This window comes from Scomber scombrus, chromosome 11 (genome assembly GCF_963691925.1).
Source record: "Scomber scombrus chromosome 11, fScoSco1.1, whole genome shotgun sequence".
Classification (NCBI taxonomy): domain Eukaryota; kingdom Metazoa; phylum Chordata; class Actinopteri; order Scombriformes; family Scombridae; genus Scomber; species Scomber scombrus.
Window position 1 is genome coordinate 14,386,626 of NC_084980.1, and position 18,515 is coordinate 14,405,140.

The 18,515-nt window shown below is 37.1% G+C and overlaps 1 protein-coding gene across 1 annotated transcript in view; it reads right to left on the bottom strand.

Moving 5' to 3' along the window:
* LOC133990927 (glypican-5-like) overlaps nucleotides 1-18,515 on the bottom strand; it is a 99,876-nt gene that overhangs the window by 15,166 nt on the left and 66,195 nt on the right. The window contains 2 exon segments of the mRNA XM_062429352.1: nucleotides 1,496-1,631; nucleotides 16,803-16,923. Of these exon segments, the coding sequence (XP_062285336.1) occupies nucleotides 1,496-1,631; nucleotides 16,803-16,923 (257 nt within the window).

Consider the following 18,515-nt stretch of genomic DNA (forward strand, 5'->3'; position numbering starts at 1 on the left):
TATTTTGACAACACTCATAATGCCATTTAAATAAACTAGCTAAAATTGACAATGCGAAAAGAACTATTAGTTTAAAAGAGATTATAGGTTTGCTGGCTTGTAAAAAGACAGATGAATGTTTGTTGTATGTTTCTAAGGACAATTTTGAGCATTTTTGACTTTCTTTGAATAGCAGAGAGTGGAGAGGTGACAGGAAATGAAGGGAAACAAATCTCAGATGCAGAAAAAAAAATCCTATTTCAAATCCAAAATGGGATGTGGTGAGTACATGATCAGTTTCTTAAACATCGAAAACACCAGGACATACCAATGTCTGTTATATCTAATTGTGTATCCATCATAAGGCACCCATTAATGTATGTGGTTAGCCCTCTGTACTGAATGTGCCTATGTGTATTTGTGCCGGACTGAGTAAACATGGTGCATGTTTCTGTATTTAAGATGAGATCATACTTGCGAAAAAATCAGCAAAATAGGCTCAGCTTACTGAATCAAGGACCTTATCACTGGGCCAGTCTTCATTGTGTCTCCTGTTTGCTTGATGGGATGCTTCAGCATACAGTATTTCCTGATGGCCTATTTATGAGCCACATAAAAAAAATCCTAACCTTTATACCTAGCCTGGCACATGCTGCTATTGTGTGCTGGATGAGTGCATGTTTGCTTCTCAATGCACCCCTTTACACCTTCCATGCTTGTAAGAAAATTAAGGGATGATTAATGTAAGGCTTCTGCAAGAGATCAAATATTTTTATTAATATTCATTCATTCAATCTCTGTAAATTTGTAAACATGTAAATTTGATTTAACTTGTGCCTTTTATGTTTTTAATGTTGCACTTGAACAAGTGTCACTTTTTAAACACAATCCTGCTATTACTGCGGTTTTCTAGTACTGCTCTTATTTGTTTTATTTTAACTCACTGTCTTGTGTGTCTGTGTGGCTTGTGTGTCTAAATGGATCGTTGTCTAAGGATCTGAAAAAAATCCTGTGTTGCCAACTCTGCTGTAGCATCAAGGAGACACAGTAGGCAAAGTTGGCAGAATTTGGAAATGTGTTTTAAGGTAAATTTCCCTTGCTATGTAGGACATGAATGAAAGAGTGACTTTGTGGAAATTCTCAGAAAACAATTCAACGCTGTCAGAGCTGGAAACAGAGAGAAAGGACTGTCTTTTCAGAGGAAGATCTCTCCTTGGTTACATATTGCACAAAATAGGCTGATTAAAGCATGTACACAATTGAAAATATGACAGTGATATTGTAAATAATCACAAAGACTGGTGGGAACATTTCGTGTAACATGAGTGATGAAAGGAGTGTGCTTTTTATATGAAGAGTGAAGGAAATATACACAAAATTAGGGCTTATTATTATTGCTAACAATATTGCAATTGGCAAAGGGAAAGTAAGTAGTAGTAGTGTGTATGTACAAAAGTGTTTATGCATGAGGACATGGGCATGGGCATGGGCATGGGCATGGGCATGTGTTACTTACAGGTCTTGTCTTGACCATCTCCTGAGGCTTGACATCCATCTTCATCATCACAATCTGTGCTACCCTCTACTTCGCCACTGCCCAGCTCGTCCCAGGGCTCCATCTGACCCAGTTTTGGAAATTTCTCCTGGGTCTCCTGGACAACAGAGAAATATGAGGTTAATGACACATTGCTTCATGTGCAGTATAATAATGTCAAAAGAGGAGAAGATGAGTAGTGTGGATGGCATACAGAAGCGAGGGCTTCTGGCATCTCATTTAATTGAGAGGGCATCTCAATTAAACTTTGTTGTGCTCAGTTCTGACAACTATTGTATGTAGAATACTCTAAAGTAATGTGTAATAATGTCAAGTTTTCAAGAAACCAAATACAGGATACAACAAAACTGATCATCATGTTGGTGCACCATCTGCAATTATTCATTGATATCTGTTTATTTCCACCACCTCGCTCCATTCTCCATTACTTCACTGTTGATGCATCAAGAAATTCATGAACTGTGGAATCTATCACACTGCATCTGAATTTCAACAAAAATCACACAGCATAAGCTTTCCATATACCACACATTTTCATTAGATACTACACACCCATCTGTCACAACTAATTAATGCTTATTTTACTGGTACATAAAACATCTGCATATTCATGTAAACACTTTTGGATACAGCATTAGTCAACATTTAAACTTGGAGATATCATACCACACCACACTATGACCACAGTTCTGCATGAAGACTTTCTCAGCCTGGAGCTGAAACACTGCTCTTTATGATATTCCTCTTTCGCTGCATGGGACCAACTAATTGGACCACCTGCTGGCCTTTCTTGCTATCCACCATCATCAAGGTGTTCTTTGTTCCCTTTTACCGTGTTTGACAAGAAGCTCTCATGACATAACAACAAATGATCCTTTGGAGTAAGAAGAAGAGAGTGGCAAGAATATCAGATTTGACGATTGGTTGGGCAACACAAACAAGTACAGTTTGCTTATTTTGACCATTGTTTAGGTGTATACACACACACAATTAAATATGAATGAGAATACTGAAAATATCAATGGTAGTATACAGCTGGCCTTCATACAGTATGGGTGAAACAACCACTAAAGGCATGTTGAGATGTGAGTGGGAGGAATGGGGGTAGGGCTTTTGGGATAATTAATATGCTTGCCATTGACACTGAGCTCTGTCACTCAACACACCTGACAGCCAAGGTAACCTTTCACCATTTGTCTCCTGTGACTTAAATACCCCCAAAAGGAAAATGTCATTGCAGTCTAGTTTTTATTCTATTTTTCTTTCTTTCTATTTTTCTGTACTTTGTTTTTATTTGTATTATTATTGTTTTTTCTTGTTTTTGATTGTATGTTTTAATGTTTCAAATGTTTTGTATTATTGGGTTTTATTTTTATTTTCTTTAATTGTATGTGTTTATGTTCTTTGTTTCCAATTCTTACTGCTAAATGATTGTTTTTATGTAAAGCACATTGAGTTGCCCTTAGTTATGAAATGTGATATATAAATAAAGCTGCCTTGCCTTGCCTTGCCTTGCCTTGCAATGATAACAGACAGGTTTATGTGTGGTAGTTGAAATGAGAGGCTACATGTAAAATACAATTCCAAAACAAGACAACAAACAAGAGTCTACAGCTATGCTAACCCCTTTGAAAAACTATACTTGTGCACAGAGGTGCTTTGAGCTACAGTAACACATACACGGGTCAAGAAAGGAAACATCATCAGCTCACCAATGTCATTAAGATTCAGTATCCACTGTTGCTGAACCTCAAATCCTTGTACAAAAAATCATTGCCACCCATTCAGTTGTTAATATATGTTAGTCTAGACTTTAAACTGGAAAATATTATTATAAAAAGAGTAGATGCCCAGATGGTCAAGGCCTAGAATCGATAAGCAGAAATAATTAGGCAAAAGAAACCAAGCTTATGTTAACGTGTAAAGGTTTGATTATCAGCTGAAATTCCACAGCAGCTCAAGTGGTGTCAAAGTCATATGAAGAGCAGTTATAACCATATTGGTATTCTTCATGTTTTTCTTGCCAAAGTAATGATTACCACTGTCTGCATTCCAGAGTGGAAAGAGAGACCAAATATGATCCTGACACTATAGGCTACTTTTGATATTGTAACTCATTACAGTACATCTAACATGTATCTTAATGCAAATGCAACCCCTCTCATTCAGGCCTGCATGAGTGGAACGAGTGCTACAGTGACATGAGTCATGGAAAGCATAACATAAGGCCAGGCTTCATGAAACTCGAGAGCCCTTTAGAGCAAGCAGTGCACTTTTGAGCATAAGTGATATGTTCACTTATGCTCAAAAGTAAAAGCCGTTGACAATAGTGGGATGGCTCCTTTTCACAGATTTACAATAAGGTACAAGAGAATTATACAGAGAGAAATGTAAGCAATAATACATGCTGGTTACAATTGTGCATTTTATGGTTATAGGTTATGATCACATTACAAGCTTTAGACAGGCGTTGTGTGTTGCACTGGTTCTGCTTTTTCTGAGGCTGCAATATGATAAGCTGTGTTAGCAGATGAACCATTGGTTAGGGGACTCATTGCTCATAAGAGACACCCTACAAATCATTTCTCATACCTCAGCTATTGAAATGTACCATGCACTGGTATACTGGTATTTCTCATAACACTTTCAGGAAACTCTCCTGATGCTGTGAATTACAGGAGGAAAGATTCTGGGTTTTGGGCAAAAAGTGAGTTTGGATTTCAGTATCTATCCACTTCAAAGGATGTTTTAACAGAAATCTGCAAATAGAAAAGTTAATGGAAGATAGAGATTGAGAGAAAATGTCTTTCTTGGTTCTGTAAAACAACCACGATAAACCAGTTAACCTTGTGTGATTAATGATGTGTGTTATATGTTTTTAGTGTGATGTTTTCTATCATCATTTTTACTTATGTAAAGTAGAGTACCCATAAAAGTGCTCTCTAAATAAAATGTATTATTATTATTATTCATATTTAGCAACTCAATAAATTCAATGCATATTCCATGAGTTCACGATTAAATACTCTGCTGAACAGCAGAATGTTGTGTACCAACACCATCCAGATAACCAGTTGGGCATTAAGCTAATAACCGTGCCGTTCAGGGGACGTTTAACACAATGCCGTTTGGCCCAGCTGTCCTTAAAGCATGTTAATTAGAGAGGGAATCAATTAAGAAGCCGTCGCTGTGGAAACCACAGTCGTGCCGCTGTAGAATTTTTGGTTGGATGCTGTCCAGAGCAGTTTGTTGGTTTGTTTTGAATGTCATGACAGAAAAACAGCCAGTTTTCTGTTATATTTTTCTGTTTCTAGTTTCAACTCCAATGTGGTATTTTCAAAGGAACTTAATTGTGGTATTCCAATAACACTGTGAAGAAGCACATTTCTAATTTGTCCTTAGAGCTAAAGGAAGAGAGATGCATATTCCAATTTGAGTTCTTACGGACCTAAAATGCATAATATGCTGTGAATAGTCTCTCTATCCCTATCTATAGAAGACTGGTCCCTCACTGAGAACCAACACTGGGTTTCAATGAGTGTCTGAAGCAGTTTCTCAAATTGCCGTTTTTTCCACGTTGTTCACTATCTTCTTTAATGCAGAAGTAGTCATGACATAAGAGGACATTTCAAATGCTGTATATGCTTAACTTTGTGAGTTAATTGTAAATACAAAGAAAAAAATCGAACCACGCAGAACCCAAAGATAAATAATATCTTCAACAAAGCAGAGGATGGTCTTTTTATGTCAACAAAAACAACAACAACCTCTGAAAGGCCCATTTCATTGCTCTGTCACACTGTAAGGTATGGCAAATGTGAGCAAATGGGCAGAATATTTCAATAGCAGCAACCTTCGCGTGATTTAACACAAAGCAGAAATCTACTGTGACTTTACCCCCACAGTGACAGATGTCTTCCAACATGACTCGGCCGCCTCTTTCTCACACATAAAACAACGCTGAAAATCACGCCGCTGTTGGATTAGAGCTTTGCTGTTTGAGAACAACCTACTGATACTGAGTACACAAAATTACAATTATTTTAAGATGTTTAACTGAAGATACATTTCACATTTGCAGTTGCAAATCTGTATTTTCTATTTTGTTTAATTATCTGCTGGTTGTACCAGTCTGCCCTCAACCTATCTGATCTACATTGCTGTTAGAGTAGTAATGAGTAGTGAGGTAAGAGTGACAATGATAGCAAATTATTAAAAAAAGAAAAGTTTCCTAGTTTAAAAAAGTTACAAGTACAATGTGTTTTGTGACTGCACTGGATCATGAAGCGTTGATAATGTTGCTGGTTGAGAAACTGGTTTGTATTGTATCTGTATTAGCTTTAAATATTCTTGACAGGTTTATAGAGAAGCAATGTATTATGTCAGAAACAAACATTTTAAATAATTTGAAATGTTCTCCTTAAATATTACTTTGTAAATCGCTCATGGTGACATGATGTTGTTTATGGACACTACAGTACTAAGTCCATTGGCATTTTTAAATAAAGATTTAATGTTTAGGATGGAACTTTCTTTAATATCCATTCATCTTAACATGAGTAGTATGTAAAAATGTTGTAATTTCAGATAAATATCTAGCTAAAAGCCCAAAGAAAAAGACAGAATGCATGACAATCAGACAAAAACAGACAAAGAGAAAAAGGAGAGGCAGACATGGTGACAAAAAGAGTTTGAAAGAAGAAAAAATAAAAACAAGTAATATTTTATACCAAGTGTTCAGGCGAGGAGACTGAGCTTACTGGCAGTATTGTGTAGGTATGTAAGGGGGCTGAGGCTGGGGAGGTTGAAAAAAAAAAACAAGATGCCTGCCTTCTTACTTAAGGCTTGCCTTGAAATTACCCTGGCATCCAAAGACAAATCAGGTATTCCTAAACGGCTTTGAATAAAATTCCAAATCATGAAATATTTTCTAGTTCTCCTCTCACGCTGCCAACTCATTCTCCTTCTTCTTTCTTTTCAAAAGCATTCTTCAGTCGGAGGATGATGGCAATGGTTTGAGAGCATCAAGGGCTGAATTCCTGCAAGTATTTGACTGCATCCCAGTCACACTAAAATCTGTACTGCCAGGAGTAACCATTCACATTCTGAAGGACTTCAGAAGAAAAACAAGGCTGGAAGAGCATGTGTATTTGTGTCTCCGAATGCCTTGTCAACTTAACCATAAGGCTACCATGGATACACATTCCAGTTTTATGTGGAAACAGAAAATCGAATTATGAAATGTAAAAATGTGAAATGTGCTCATCAGGGAATTGGATATGAATACTTGAACTTCTGCAGTAGTTGTGTAAGTGTGTATCCGTGAGCATGTCTACAGTACTGTAATGTGTGGGATACTGTTGTCAAAGAACTTAACCAGAATCCTAAGTCATAATGTTTGCATGCACACAGTGGGGCATGTGAATTTTCCCTGAAGATTTAAAGCAGTATCACCTCATTGAGGGCAGTCATGGCAAAACCGCAAATGTGGATAGAGAAAAGGAGACGGAAAGGAAAACCTTGAAGAGACTGAAGGAAAAAGTGACAGTGGTAATCTCTAAAAGTCTGCAGATGTCCTCTCAACTTTTAAATTAAAATTCTCTCCATTCTCTCACATGTAGTAGAGACTCGTAAAGCTTCACTGTAAAACAAATATCAGCGGAGATACAGTTTAAGCATGTACATGTATGTGTATGTTTGTGTGTCTGTATATGTCCCTGGCTTTAGAGGAAACGGTTGCAATTCTCTCAACATCTCAGATTGCCTTAGCAAGAAAAGGCAGCCACAACAGAGACAAAATAAATTATATTTCCTCAGGTATGAGTGTGACCGAGAGAGTGAAAGAAAGTAACAGACAGACATAGACGGAGAGTGAGTGACAGGCTGCTTACAAAAGTAAGTGTAGGTATGTACACTGCTTAGTCTGATTCTGGAACATATATAATGTATTGTTTGGATAAATAGTGCCCGTTATGGCCAGTTCATAATTAATAGCATCTTTGACTGGCAGATGAGGCAAGTTCTGGACTTAGTCTGGACTTTTGCAAAAGCTTACACTGCCATCCACAACATGGAAAATGATTTTTGATTCACATTTGAATCAGTTTCAAAGGCTTAACAAAACAGTAAGCCAAGTATGTCTCTGCTGTTGTCCTTTTCCATGGTTAAGGATGAAGCCAATAAAAACTCTTTATCCAAAGCTGACAGTCAGAATGTTTTTCTTGTTAACCTTTTGATATGCAATTCATATGGCACAATGTACAACAAAAAGATGAAATTTTACTCTAAATAGATCACTGCCCAGCACCTCACAAATAAATCTCAGTCAAACAAAGGAAAGTAAAATCTATACATGGACACACTGACTACATGCAACACCAAGAACACACAATCCTACCATTCGTTGTATTTGAATGCTAGAAAATATTTGGTATTTCTGCACTTGGATCTGCCTCAGTGTACACATGAAGAGAGACAGTCATGCTTATTGGCTGATAGTGGCCATCCTAACCCCTGTCTGGAAAACAACAGTAAATTAGATGCATGATCTTTGAGTTATGGCCAGCTAAATCAATTATATTTCTGTAGCACCATAAAGTTTTCTGAATAGCTTGGAGTGAAATTATGTGTGCTGGTTGTATACATTTGGTTGGATTTGCAAAATGTATTTAAATGTTGTAGCAGTTCAGACAAAAAGACTCCAAGAAGAATTTGGAGTTTTTGGATAATTTGTTTAGACAGAAATGTTCCTGGCCTGCATACAAAGATTTGTCTTAAACCAAGAAATGCAGGAAAATGTTCCCTCTACGTCTTAGACATTTAGAGATAAAACAAAATGCTTTGTGTAAGTGGCCACATGGTGGTACTGTCAGCACCAAAACATATTTATTTTTTCCTTGGCCAGTGGCCTAACTTTCCACCGAATTTCAAGGAAATTAGTGTGACATCTGAAAACAAAAATCACATGAGTATTTGAAAATAAACAAGTACATTTCCCATGCGGACTGGGTAATGCTTTGAACATATTTCTTAAACACTAGCAGAGCCACACACCCTTGTACTGCAAGTTAGTACAGGCCGCTTGTGTTGCTAACCGTTAGTGACACATTACTGGCTTTGACCTCACATAACCCTGATCAGTCGATCTATTACGGCAACACATTGTGGCGTTGGGCTATCACACCCTGCTCCTGCCAGGAACTGACTGAGGCAGTGTGTGTGTGTCATGTGTGTACATGTGAATAAACAGTGGATTCTGCCATGTTGTTAATAAATGTATGACAGTTTGAGTGACAACAGCAGTTTTCTTAGAGCATGTTTCAACAGCTACCTATCTGATGAAATGTCTGTTGTATGAAATGTGAACAGTGAAGGTAGCTGCTTTCTTGCTGGGACATAGAAACAAAAAGCTTTGAAGAGCCCGCTAACATACCACACCAGGTCACTCATCATGTACACCCATGTATCATCATGTATGTCTTTGCATCTTCAACTTTTCTTTGTGAATATGTTAGTAAAATGATATGCATAGACTGTGCTGTGGAAATTAGGTTATTATTGCAACATACACAAATCTGTTTTCAGTCAAAAATAAATGTATATGATATAGCTTTATGGTATAGTTTGCGGAAGCCAGTTTGAAATTTATCAAACATGTTGTGTGATTCCAGTGTTTTAACAAGTTGCTTTTTCAAAAATGTAAAATGGGGCTGTAGTTTTCTTGCAGGGAGGGGTTCAGGTTTGATTTTTTAATAGAGGTTGAACAGTAGCCTGTTTAAAGTAACTGGGAACACATCCATATACAATTGTACAATGTAAGGGGATCTGGTAGCTCTGTTATGTTGTGGGGTGCATTTTGCTGACATGGTTTGGGTCCATTTGCCCCATTAAAGGGAAGGGTAACTACAAATCACTTTTATCTGAAACATTTCTATTCTGATGGGAGGGTCTTTTCTAGTGTGGTTTGATGAGTATCAAATGATGTTAATCATATGCTATGGCCTTCACTATAACCAGATTACAACCCAATTAAACACCTATTGGGGATTTTGGACTGACATGTTACGCAAAGCTCTCCACCACCATCATCAAAACACCAATGAGGGCATATCTGGAAGAATGGTGTTCATCCCCTCAGTAGAGTTCACAGACTATAGAATCATTGCTAGGGCGCATTAAGACTGTTATGGCAGCACATGGTGGCCCAACAACACCAGCAAGACACTTACTATGTTGGTTTTTATTTTAATTTGTCACCAGTCTGCATCTTATATTAACAGACCCCACTAATGCAGTATTTTCCCAAGACATCAGTTGTTTTTTAAACATTTTAATGACCAATTTTTAAAAATGATTTGTAGCACTCTGACCTTGAAAAAAATTGGAAACATTTCCTACTCTGACGTAGCTTTCAATTATTTTAACAATGTACTTAATGTTTAAGAATGTACTTAATAAACATGCCCCCAATACAAATTTTTGAGTAAAACACTGTTTTAATCCTTGGTTTTCCCCAAACATTTCCAAAGCTCTTATTGTCAGAGATGCTGCTTGGAAGACTGCCAAAACTACTAAACATCCAACTGACTGGCAGAATTTCAGGCACCAACAGAATAACTGTCTCAGATTTATTAAAAAAGCCAAATCTGACTTGTACTTGTCCTTGCAAATTTTGGAATTTGATTTTGGAAAATGATCAAATCCTTGAAAAATAATTCCCCTGCTTCATTCCCCCCTAAATCTGCTTTGGCAATCAAACCATAAAAAACTAATTAAAGGGGGCATGCATGCACTATGCTCAATTGGAGTAGATGAACAATCCATTAAATGGTTTTATGAATATCTCTCAGACAGAACTCATGCAGTAGTTTCCAAGGGTTCCAAGTCAAGTTCCCTTAACGATATTATAGGTGTACCACAGGGGTCTATTCTTGGTCCTCTTTTATTCAAACAAACAGACAAACAATATCATGCAACCCCAAATTGTAATGTTTATTTTTATGCAAATGAGACTGTTTCATATACCACTGGCTCTACTCTTAAATGGCCATTTTAAATTTACAGTCTGCTTTTGATACATTTCAGAACTCTCTCATCAAACATAAGCTTGTTTTAAATTCTGGTAAAACTAAATGCATGCTTTTCTCTAGATCACCTAAGAGTATCCAGCCTTCTGCCCGTACTGTATCCAAACCCTTGATGGTTCTGAAATTGAAACTGTTAAATGTTATAAATAATTGGGACTCTGGCTGAATACCAGACTCACTTTTGAAACTCATGTGGAACACCTATCAAGCAAACATAAAGTTAAAATTGGATGTGCAGAAACAAATCATGTTTCTCTCCTAGACCATTGTGTGATCTACAATTATGTCTGTGCTTGTTTATGTTGATATTGCATACTTCTATACTTCAGAGCCTCTGCAGTGTACCACAGTGTGCTATACTTCATGATGGGTGATATATTTCTCAGTCAACCATTACATCTTATATGAAAAGGTGGGATGGTCCCCCTCAACAAAAAGAAGGGTGCAGCATTGTATGCTGTTTGTTTATAAAGCGCTACTTCAAAAACTGCCTACTGTAATTATCACTTCTTTCTGGTTGCATTTAAATTCAGTACTAACATTGTCAGGTCTCAGGACATCTTAGCATTAGCTGTATCTTATGTTAACACTGAACTTACATTGTCTTACTTCTCCTGAATGTTTTTTTTTTATTGTTAATTAAATTTATTTATATCAAGGATCTTGTGAAAAACACATTAATCTCCAAGTGAAAAGATGCTTTGTACCAGATTTAGTTCCTAGATAATTTAGTACATTTTAAAGTGTACCTGCAATCGCACTTGTAATTGCTTTTCTTTATTGTGAAAATGTAAATCTGTGAATTACCTGTACATCTATCTGTCTGTGTTTAAATTGTATATATTTATTTTTGTAAACATCTCTCTTGAAAAAAAGATCCCAATCTCAATGAGACAACCTGTTTAAATAAAGGATTAAATAAAATAAATAAGACATTTAAGTTCCCAGGATAAAGATGCACTGATTCAAGATACACTGGTATCGTTTGATTTAAATCTTGTTCAAGAATTGAACTGCACTGATTGAAACAAATCTAAATGAATCAAATTGTGATTGCAACAGAATCATATCAAGAAATCAGTATCACAACATCCACCTTAGTCAAGAACATTTTTATAATTTTGACTTACGAACAACCTCTCCCATTCTCAATCATATTTTCTAACTATGTGACACCACAGGAGCCTGTAATCACTCTTGTTTATAATCCTTGGAACATGGTGTTATAACTGTGCCAGAAACATAGAACAGGTTACATATTTTCTCCCAATGACAAGAATCACTGTTTTCTTGGACCTGAAACCCAAGAGAAGGGTAAATATGACCCAGTGTGGAAAAACAGTCAGAGTTCACTGGAGTTTCATGTGCTTTGCATCTAATTATAATGGCAAAAATGTTATGCTTAAATTAGAGTGGTTTCATGAAGTTTGGTTGCCAAGATAACAAAAGAGCACTGGGCAGACTTGTTGCTGTATCGTTGCTACAGCAGCAGCAGCAAAGAGCAGCAGAGTTCCAGTGAAGGCCAGCTCCATCATCTTCTTCAAGTGGAAAGAATTTGTCCCCTCCCTGTGACGAGCTACCAGCTCAGCCCGAGCTCTTTCTTCATTCCTCGTCTCCACTAACTCTTTAAAGCTAAAAGCCATTTCTGATTTCTGCAGACACTGCAATAAAATACACATATAGACTACACTGAAGACATACTAAAGTCACAAAGCAGAATGTGGGTAACTCATACAACTAAACCTATAGGCTCTTTAGGTTAACAGAACAAATTTAAATTAATCTATTTCTACAGTATTCTAAATACCATCAATAAAAATTGTCCTAACAAGTACGCAGTAACTCAAGTACACAGTATAGTACAAGCACACAGTAATTCTAAGTCCCTGCAATAGCTGATAGATCCAAGGATCGACTGGATCCATAGAGGGGATGTGGTGAATGTGCATTAAACACAAGTAAGACTTGTACTCAAGAAAGACTTCTCTGATGTGGAACCTGGCTGGGCCACTGGCCAAACCAGACAGCAAAGCAGTAGTCAATCTCATCAATCATGCATACAACTAGCCTCTCTGTACCGGGTTTTTATGCCAGAGTGTGTCCAACTCTCTATCCACCACAGCTTTTACCATTTCTAATGATGCTGTGCTTGTGTGAATGTGTGAGTGTCTCAGAGAGGCAATAAAGGGGGAAATAGGAGCATGAGAATGATCGTCTGGGTGTTTTTTCCCCTGCACTGACTATTGCCACTGACTTTGCATTTACCAAATTGAAAAGTGAGAAACTGACAAATGATCTGGTCATAATATTCAACATTGAAACAGATAGTCCATTGTAAAAGAGTCCCCACCCAAAAACAGCTGGACTGATGGCCAGGAATCAAAAATCCACTTTGAAACATTTAATATCCACATTAGCAATATTTACAGGCAGAGAGAACAAGAGAGAGAAAGAGGATAGTCAGAGGAGATACACAGGGGAGGAGTGTAACTTGGCCTACTCACTTAATGGACCATTTTACAGGAGGTCAAGAAATTAGGCTTGTCCTGTGTGTTTGTGTTATTACCGGCTTTAATGTATTTGACTTAACATGGAAATGATATTGATGCAGATTGATGTACTGTGCATGATCCTCTTGCCTCGTACACCTTGAAACCTGTCTGCCACAGGATGTGTCTGTAAATCAATCACATGTTCAGTGTATTTGTACATTCCTGTGTGCATACAAACACAAACGCACACGAACAAACACACACACACACACACACACACACACACACACACACACACACACACACACACACACACACACTCATTTTGTATGCAACTTTGAGTGCTTTAAGAGTAGAATGTCATGGATAGATGAGGGGTCATAGTTTGTGATACATCAGCAGCAATTTCCAAATCCTCTTAGTGCCACAGTGCTTTGGGTCTAACTGCTCTCTGGTAGGTAAAAATATGCATGTCTTAACCCCATTAATCCTGGAAATGGAGGTTATTCAAATTCAGAAAAACTCAGATTAGAGATTCATTGAAATACCAGCAATACCTTTTTAGCCAAAAAGGGTATAAGAATGCAATTTAAAATCAGTCCAATGTGTGTACTTTTATCTGGGTATTTTTGGATTTTTCTATGAAAATTACCAGCTCTAAGGATGAAAGAAGACAAATAGACGTCTAGTTGTACTTCTAACATTGACACAACATTTAAATCCTAAATTGATATAAAAGATCTCACTTCTCAAAAATGTTTTCACTGTGAATATCTGAAACTCAAAGTGGTTTTCACAAAGATAAACATACAGGAAAAAAGAAACATAACCGAACCAAAATTAACAATCGCAGAGACGGTTTGATTGTATCTAGTCCATGGGAGACATTTCAACGAATAAAAATAAAAAACTTGCTAAATAGGCAGAACTCTGCCAGGGTTGTCTATTTGCTGGGAATGCTCCATACTCCCAGGCCCCCTGAGTTACCCACTGTGTGCACTGCATTAGGTTTTATTTCTCCAAAACAAGCAAGAAAAGCATTTCTTACATCAAGCGATCTCAGGTAGGATTTGCCTCTACTTCCTCCCTCTATAATTTTTAAACTGTACAATATGGGAGGCTATTCTGGACTTATTCAATAATTAGTATAATTACTCAATCTAGAACCTGAATAGTGATAGTAATGTTTTTGATGGTTATGTTGCTGACAGATTATGGAGCTCATGTCCAGAGCCAACAAGTTAGCCAATACCTGACAATGGAGTCTGCACCAAAAGTTCATCAACATACAGTATTTATTTATCTATAAACTAGTCCCAATTGACAAAAAATTAACTTCACAGTCTAAAAGGTACTGTGGGTTTCCAATAGTTCATAATTTGGTAAGGATTCAGTTTGGTTTCCAAAACCAATCAAGAAGTAAACATAATTTGTGGATTGACTCACCCACCTGGAAGATTCTTATATAATGGTCCTGTCTTTAAACATCTGTTGAGGGCTCTGTGTATAGACAGCTGTGGACAAATTATGACCTTGAGCTAGACAACAAGACATGGGAAATCTGTATGTTGATATTTGGCTTGTGCTATGTTTCAATGACGATTATCTTACAGAGTATCTCATTACAGACAAAGACACCCAGAAAGTAGAACAACACCACAATCTTAGTTGATTAAAAATCCCTGTTCCTAACTTTTACATAATCTGCTAAAATCAATCAAACATTTTACAAGAAGCTTGATTAAGCATGGCCACTTAAAGATATGCTACCTGATTTTAGTCACTGTTGATATTTGATGTTCCAGTGCTCACAGTTGAATGTCAACATAACAGTGATGTGGGAGGAAATTGGGGGAATTGGGAGTGCTATGGGTTTCTATAAGAAAATGAAGTGTGCCTTTAAGCTTGTCAAAGGTCTATTGAGCGTGAAATAGTATTAGGCTTTTAAGTATGGTGGCAGAGGATCTAATTCTGTACAAAACCACTTTGATCTATATAAATCAGTTTGGATAGTGACCAAACGTTCAAAGCAGTCACAGGTGAAATGTTATCAGGTTTAAAAATGTATAAATTCAAATTGGTTTCAAGCAAACACTTTGGGAAGTTTGTTGCTTCCTTACAGTCTCATGTATACTGTTCAAAGTTGTTTGTGTTAGTGCAGATGTTAGAACACGTGATAATATGTATTCCAGCACTTGTGGATGTTTAACTATTGTGGATGTACCTTAGACAGCCTACTAGATTATGCAGTTTAACCCTCTGTGATCCTTCTGCTCTTATCTGGCACAAACACAAAGCTTAGCCAAGCTCTGCCACCTGGTCTTGATTCAAGGTAGTCTTTTCAACCCTGTAAATGTCAACAGGACACCAGCTCAATTCTGCATAGTTACCATGACAACAGGGTACTTGACATCCACTATGCACAATAGGATGTTGTGGTTTGACAGAAATGATCTTGAGCTGTCAGTGGCAGACAGGTGGCTGGCTGAGTGATACTGTATGTGCGAGATATGAGATACAAGATACATACGAGCAGAGCTGGGGGGAAAAATGTAAAAATGTAATGTAAAAAGAGGGAGACAGAGAGAGAGAGAGAGAGAGAGAGAGAGAGAAGAGAGAGAGAGAGAGAGAGAGAGAGAGAGAGAGAGAGAGAGAGAGAGAGAGAGAGAGAGAGAGAGAGAGAGAGAGAGAGAGAGAGAGAGAGAGAAAAAAGAAAGATATGAAAGTAATGGAATGTGTACATATAAGGATAAACAATTGTCATGCTACAGAGTGGAATATAAGCAAATCATGAATGCATTAACAGAGAGAACAAAAGACGAATGAGTAAAAGAGAGCAGGACATAGCATATTTTAGGTGGGTGTATTAGAGGGAAGCATCAGCAATCAAATAGGTACAGAAAGGGTAAAAACAGAGCAAAGAAAGAGGCAGATAGAGATAAAAAGAGTGAGATGGCTGGTGTACTATCTGTGGGCATAATTTTCAGGGCAACAAAAGGTGAGGCAGGCAGAGGGGAACCAAATCCTGGTCCGTTTGTCTCCTCAAATGGCCTCTAGGGACAGTGTGAAATGGCCCTTTTCTTCTTGGTCCTTTTCAGCCCTAAACCCCATCTACATGACAAACAGTGTCACTTTGAAGCTGCTTGTATCATCTCGGCCTATCTGTCACTCATTCCTGACCTTTTGCTCCCGCCTCTCATCTTTCTCTTTTTTCTTTCTGCAGTAATTCACTTTTTTTTGTCACTGTCCTCCTTTCACCACCTATCCTTTTCATTTACCTTTGATATCTGCCTCTCAAAACAAGGCTTTGAATTGTTGAAGAAAATGGCAAAGCAATTCTTCTGACTAGGTCTTATGTTGTCTTATGTTGTTTGAGGAGCATTAATTAGACATAGTTAACCTTGAAATCTTAATTCACTTTTGAGATTCATATGATTTAACCAAGTCTTGTTATCAATTTTTAAGAAAGTGGATAAACAATGAAGCCAATCATTAACAACATTATGTTGGCACTTACTCAGATATTATGTGTGATATATAGACAAAAAAACACATGATTCAGTGCCCCAATCACTGTACTTTTTTAAGCGCTAAAACAGGTGCTTTTGTGCATATGAGTGCATGTGTGTACATTCAAAATAAGCTTTATAAGTCATGCAATGTCCGCATGCTGAGCGATTGTCATCCTACCTGGTTGAAGCGTTCCAACCTCTCCTTGACCTCAGCAAGTGTAGGGTTTGGGCTGCGAACCTTGACCTCAGGATTTTGCCTCTGAGCATGCAGACCATTTCCTACCACTCTGCCAGCGTAGCTGTTAGAAAAAGAAAGTGGGAGTCAGGTATTTAAAGAAAAACTGAGAGCTATCAGTGTCATATTGGAATCAAATAGAGGAAGATACCCTGTTAGTTGTAGAAAGAAAGACAAGAAGTTGTTGCTTGACAAAACCCCAATTCTACTTTATTTTGCGCGTAAAATTGTTTGTATTTGTTATTGTGAGATTGAATATTTTATTGTTGTATGTACCCATGTGTAATTATACAATGGAAGTACATCTTGGACTTTAATGTATTATGCTTGACAAACACACTGAGATGTTATCTTGCTTTTCAGTCAAATAAAAAATTGAAAACAAAAACAGAAACATTCATTATGCAGTCCATTAAAGTATGTATTTAAAAGTGCCTACTGTATCAGAAACTAAGCATAAACTAGAAACCATTAGGGCTTCATTTTTCAAAGAGGAAACACAGAGCATGTTGCACATTAAAAACTCCAGTGTGCTCCAGTGTTTTTCTATCAACATTACATCAAATGAATCAAATCTGGTCAGAAATCTTAGCACTTTGATTCATTCATTCAAATATGATTGAACATTGCCTTGTAAAAAATTAAATTGAGAGAAATGGTGAACTGGACCCTTTAATCCCTGGCATGCTCTGTGGTCCTGGATTATAGCTGTTGATTTGTCAGAGCTGTTGTTGAGCTGGTGTCAGGAAGGCTAACATTTTGAACAGCAAGCCTGATTTACAGAGGAAGTATTTTAATTGTGTAATAGCAGACACAAAAGTTGTTAGTTGAGGTATCGTGACTCGACAAACCACAGTTCAGGCTCTATAATTAATTGATTTAACATTTTATAGTTTTAAATTGTAAAAAATGTTTGAACCAAGGAAATTGATTACATTACTAGACATGGTTTTGAGCATGCCTTTGATTATATTTTAAAGGCAGCTGTGTCTATGTGTTTTGCAAAGCAAGGCTGCACTGAAGGATTGTGTTTTAAAACCAAGTCCTGCTATGAAATCAGTACAGGAGTAACAACACACACACACACACACACACACACACACACACACACACACACACACACACACACACACACACACATATATATATATATATATATATATATAAATATACCAATGGGTGTAACCACTGTTTTTCATAAAAATCTGATACACTGCCTGACCATGTTCCTTCAACAGTCAAACTGGAATCTACAATATTTTTCTAGGGTTACACCATGGGACATATAAACTGAGCAAACCTAACTAAGTCCAAAAAATGTCAGTTTATGAGTAATTGTTAAGAGCTTCTAACCTTGTCAGGCAGCAGTTTTGATCATCAGGGGTCCTTCTCTGTAAAACCACTTCCTGTTATATGGCTTTCGCAATTTTAACAAAATGGCCTTTGAAATGGTGGTTACACTTTGAGACACTTCATGTGGTTCTCTTGACTTGACATGATTCCCCAAATTATATTTAATATTTAGAACAAATGTTTTCTATTAACCTTTATTTAATATGAAAAAGCGATAATGTAAGATCGTGCTAATCTAGTTGATGTTGTGTTTTATTGAGAATTTGAGCATTTTTAAGCAAGTGTAATTTTTTTGTTCAAGTT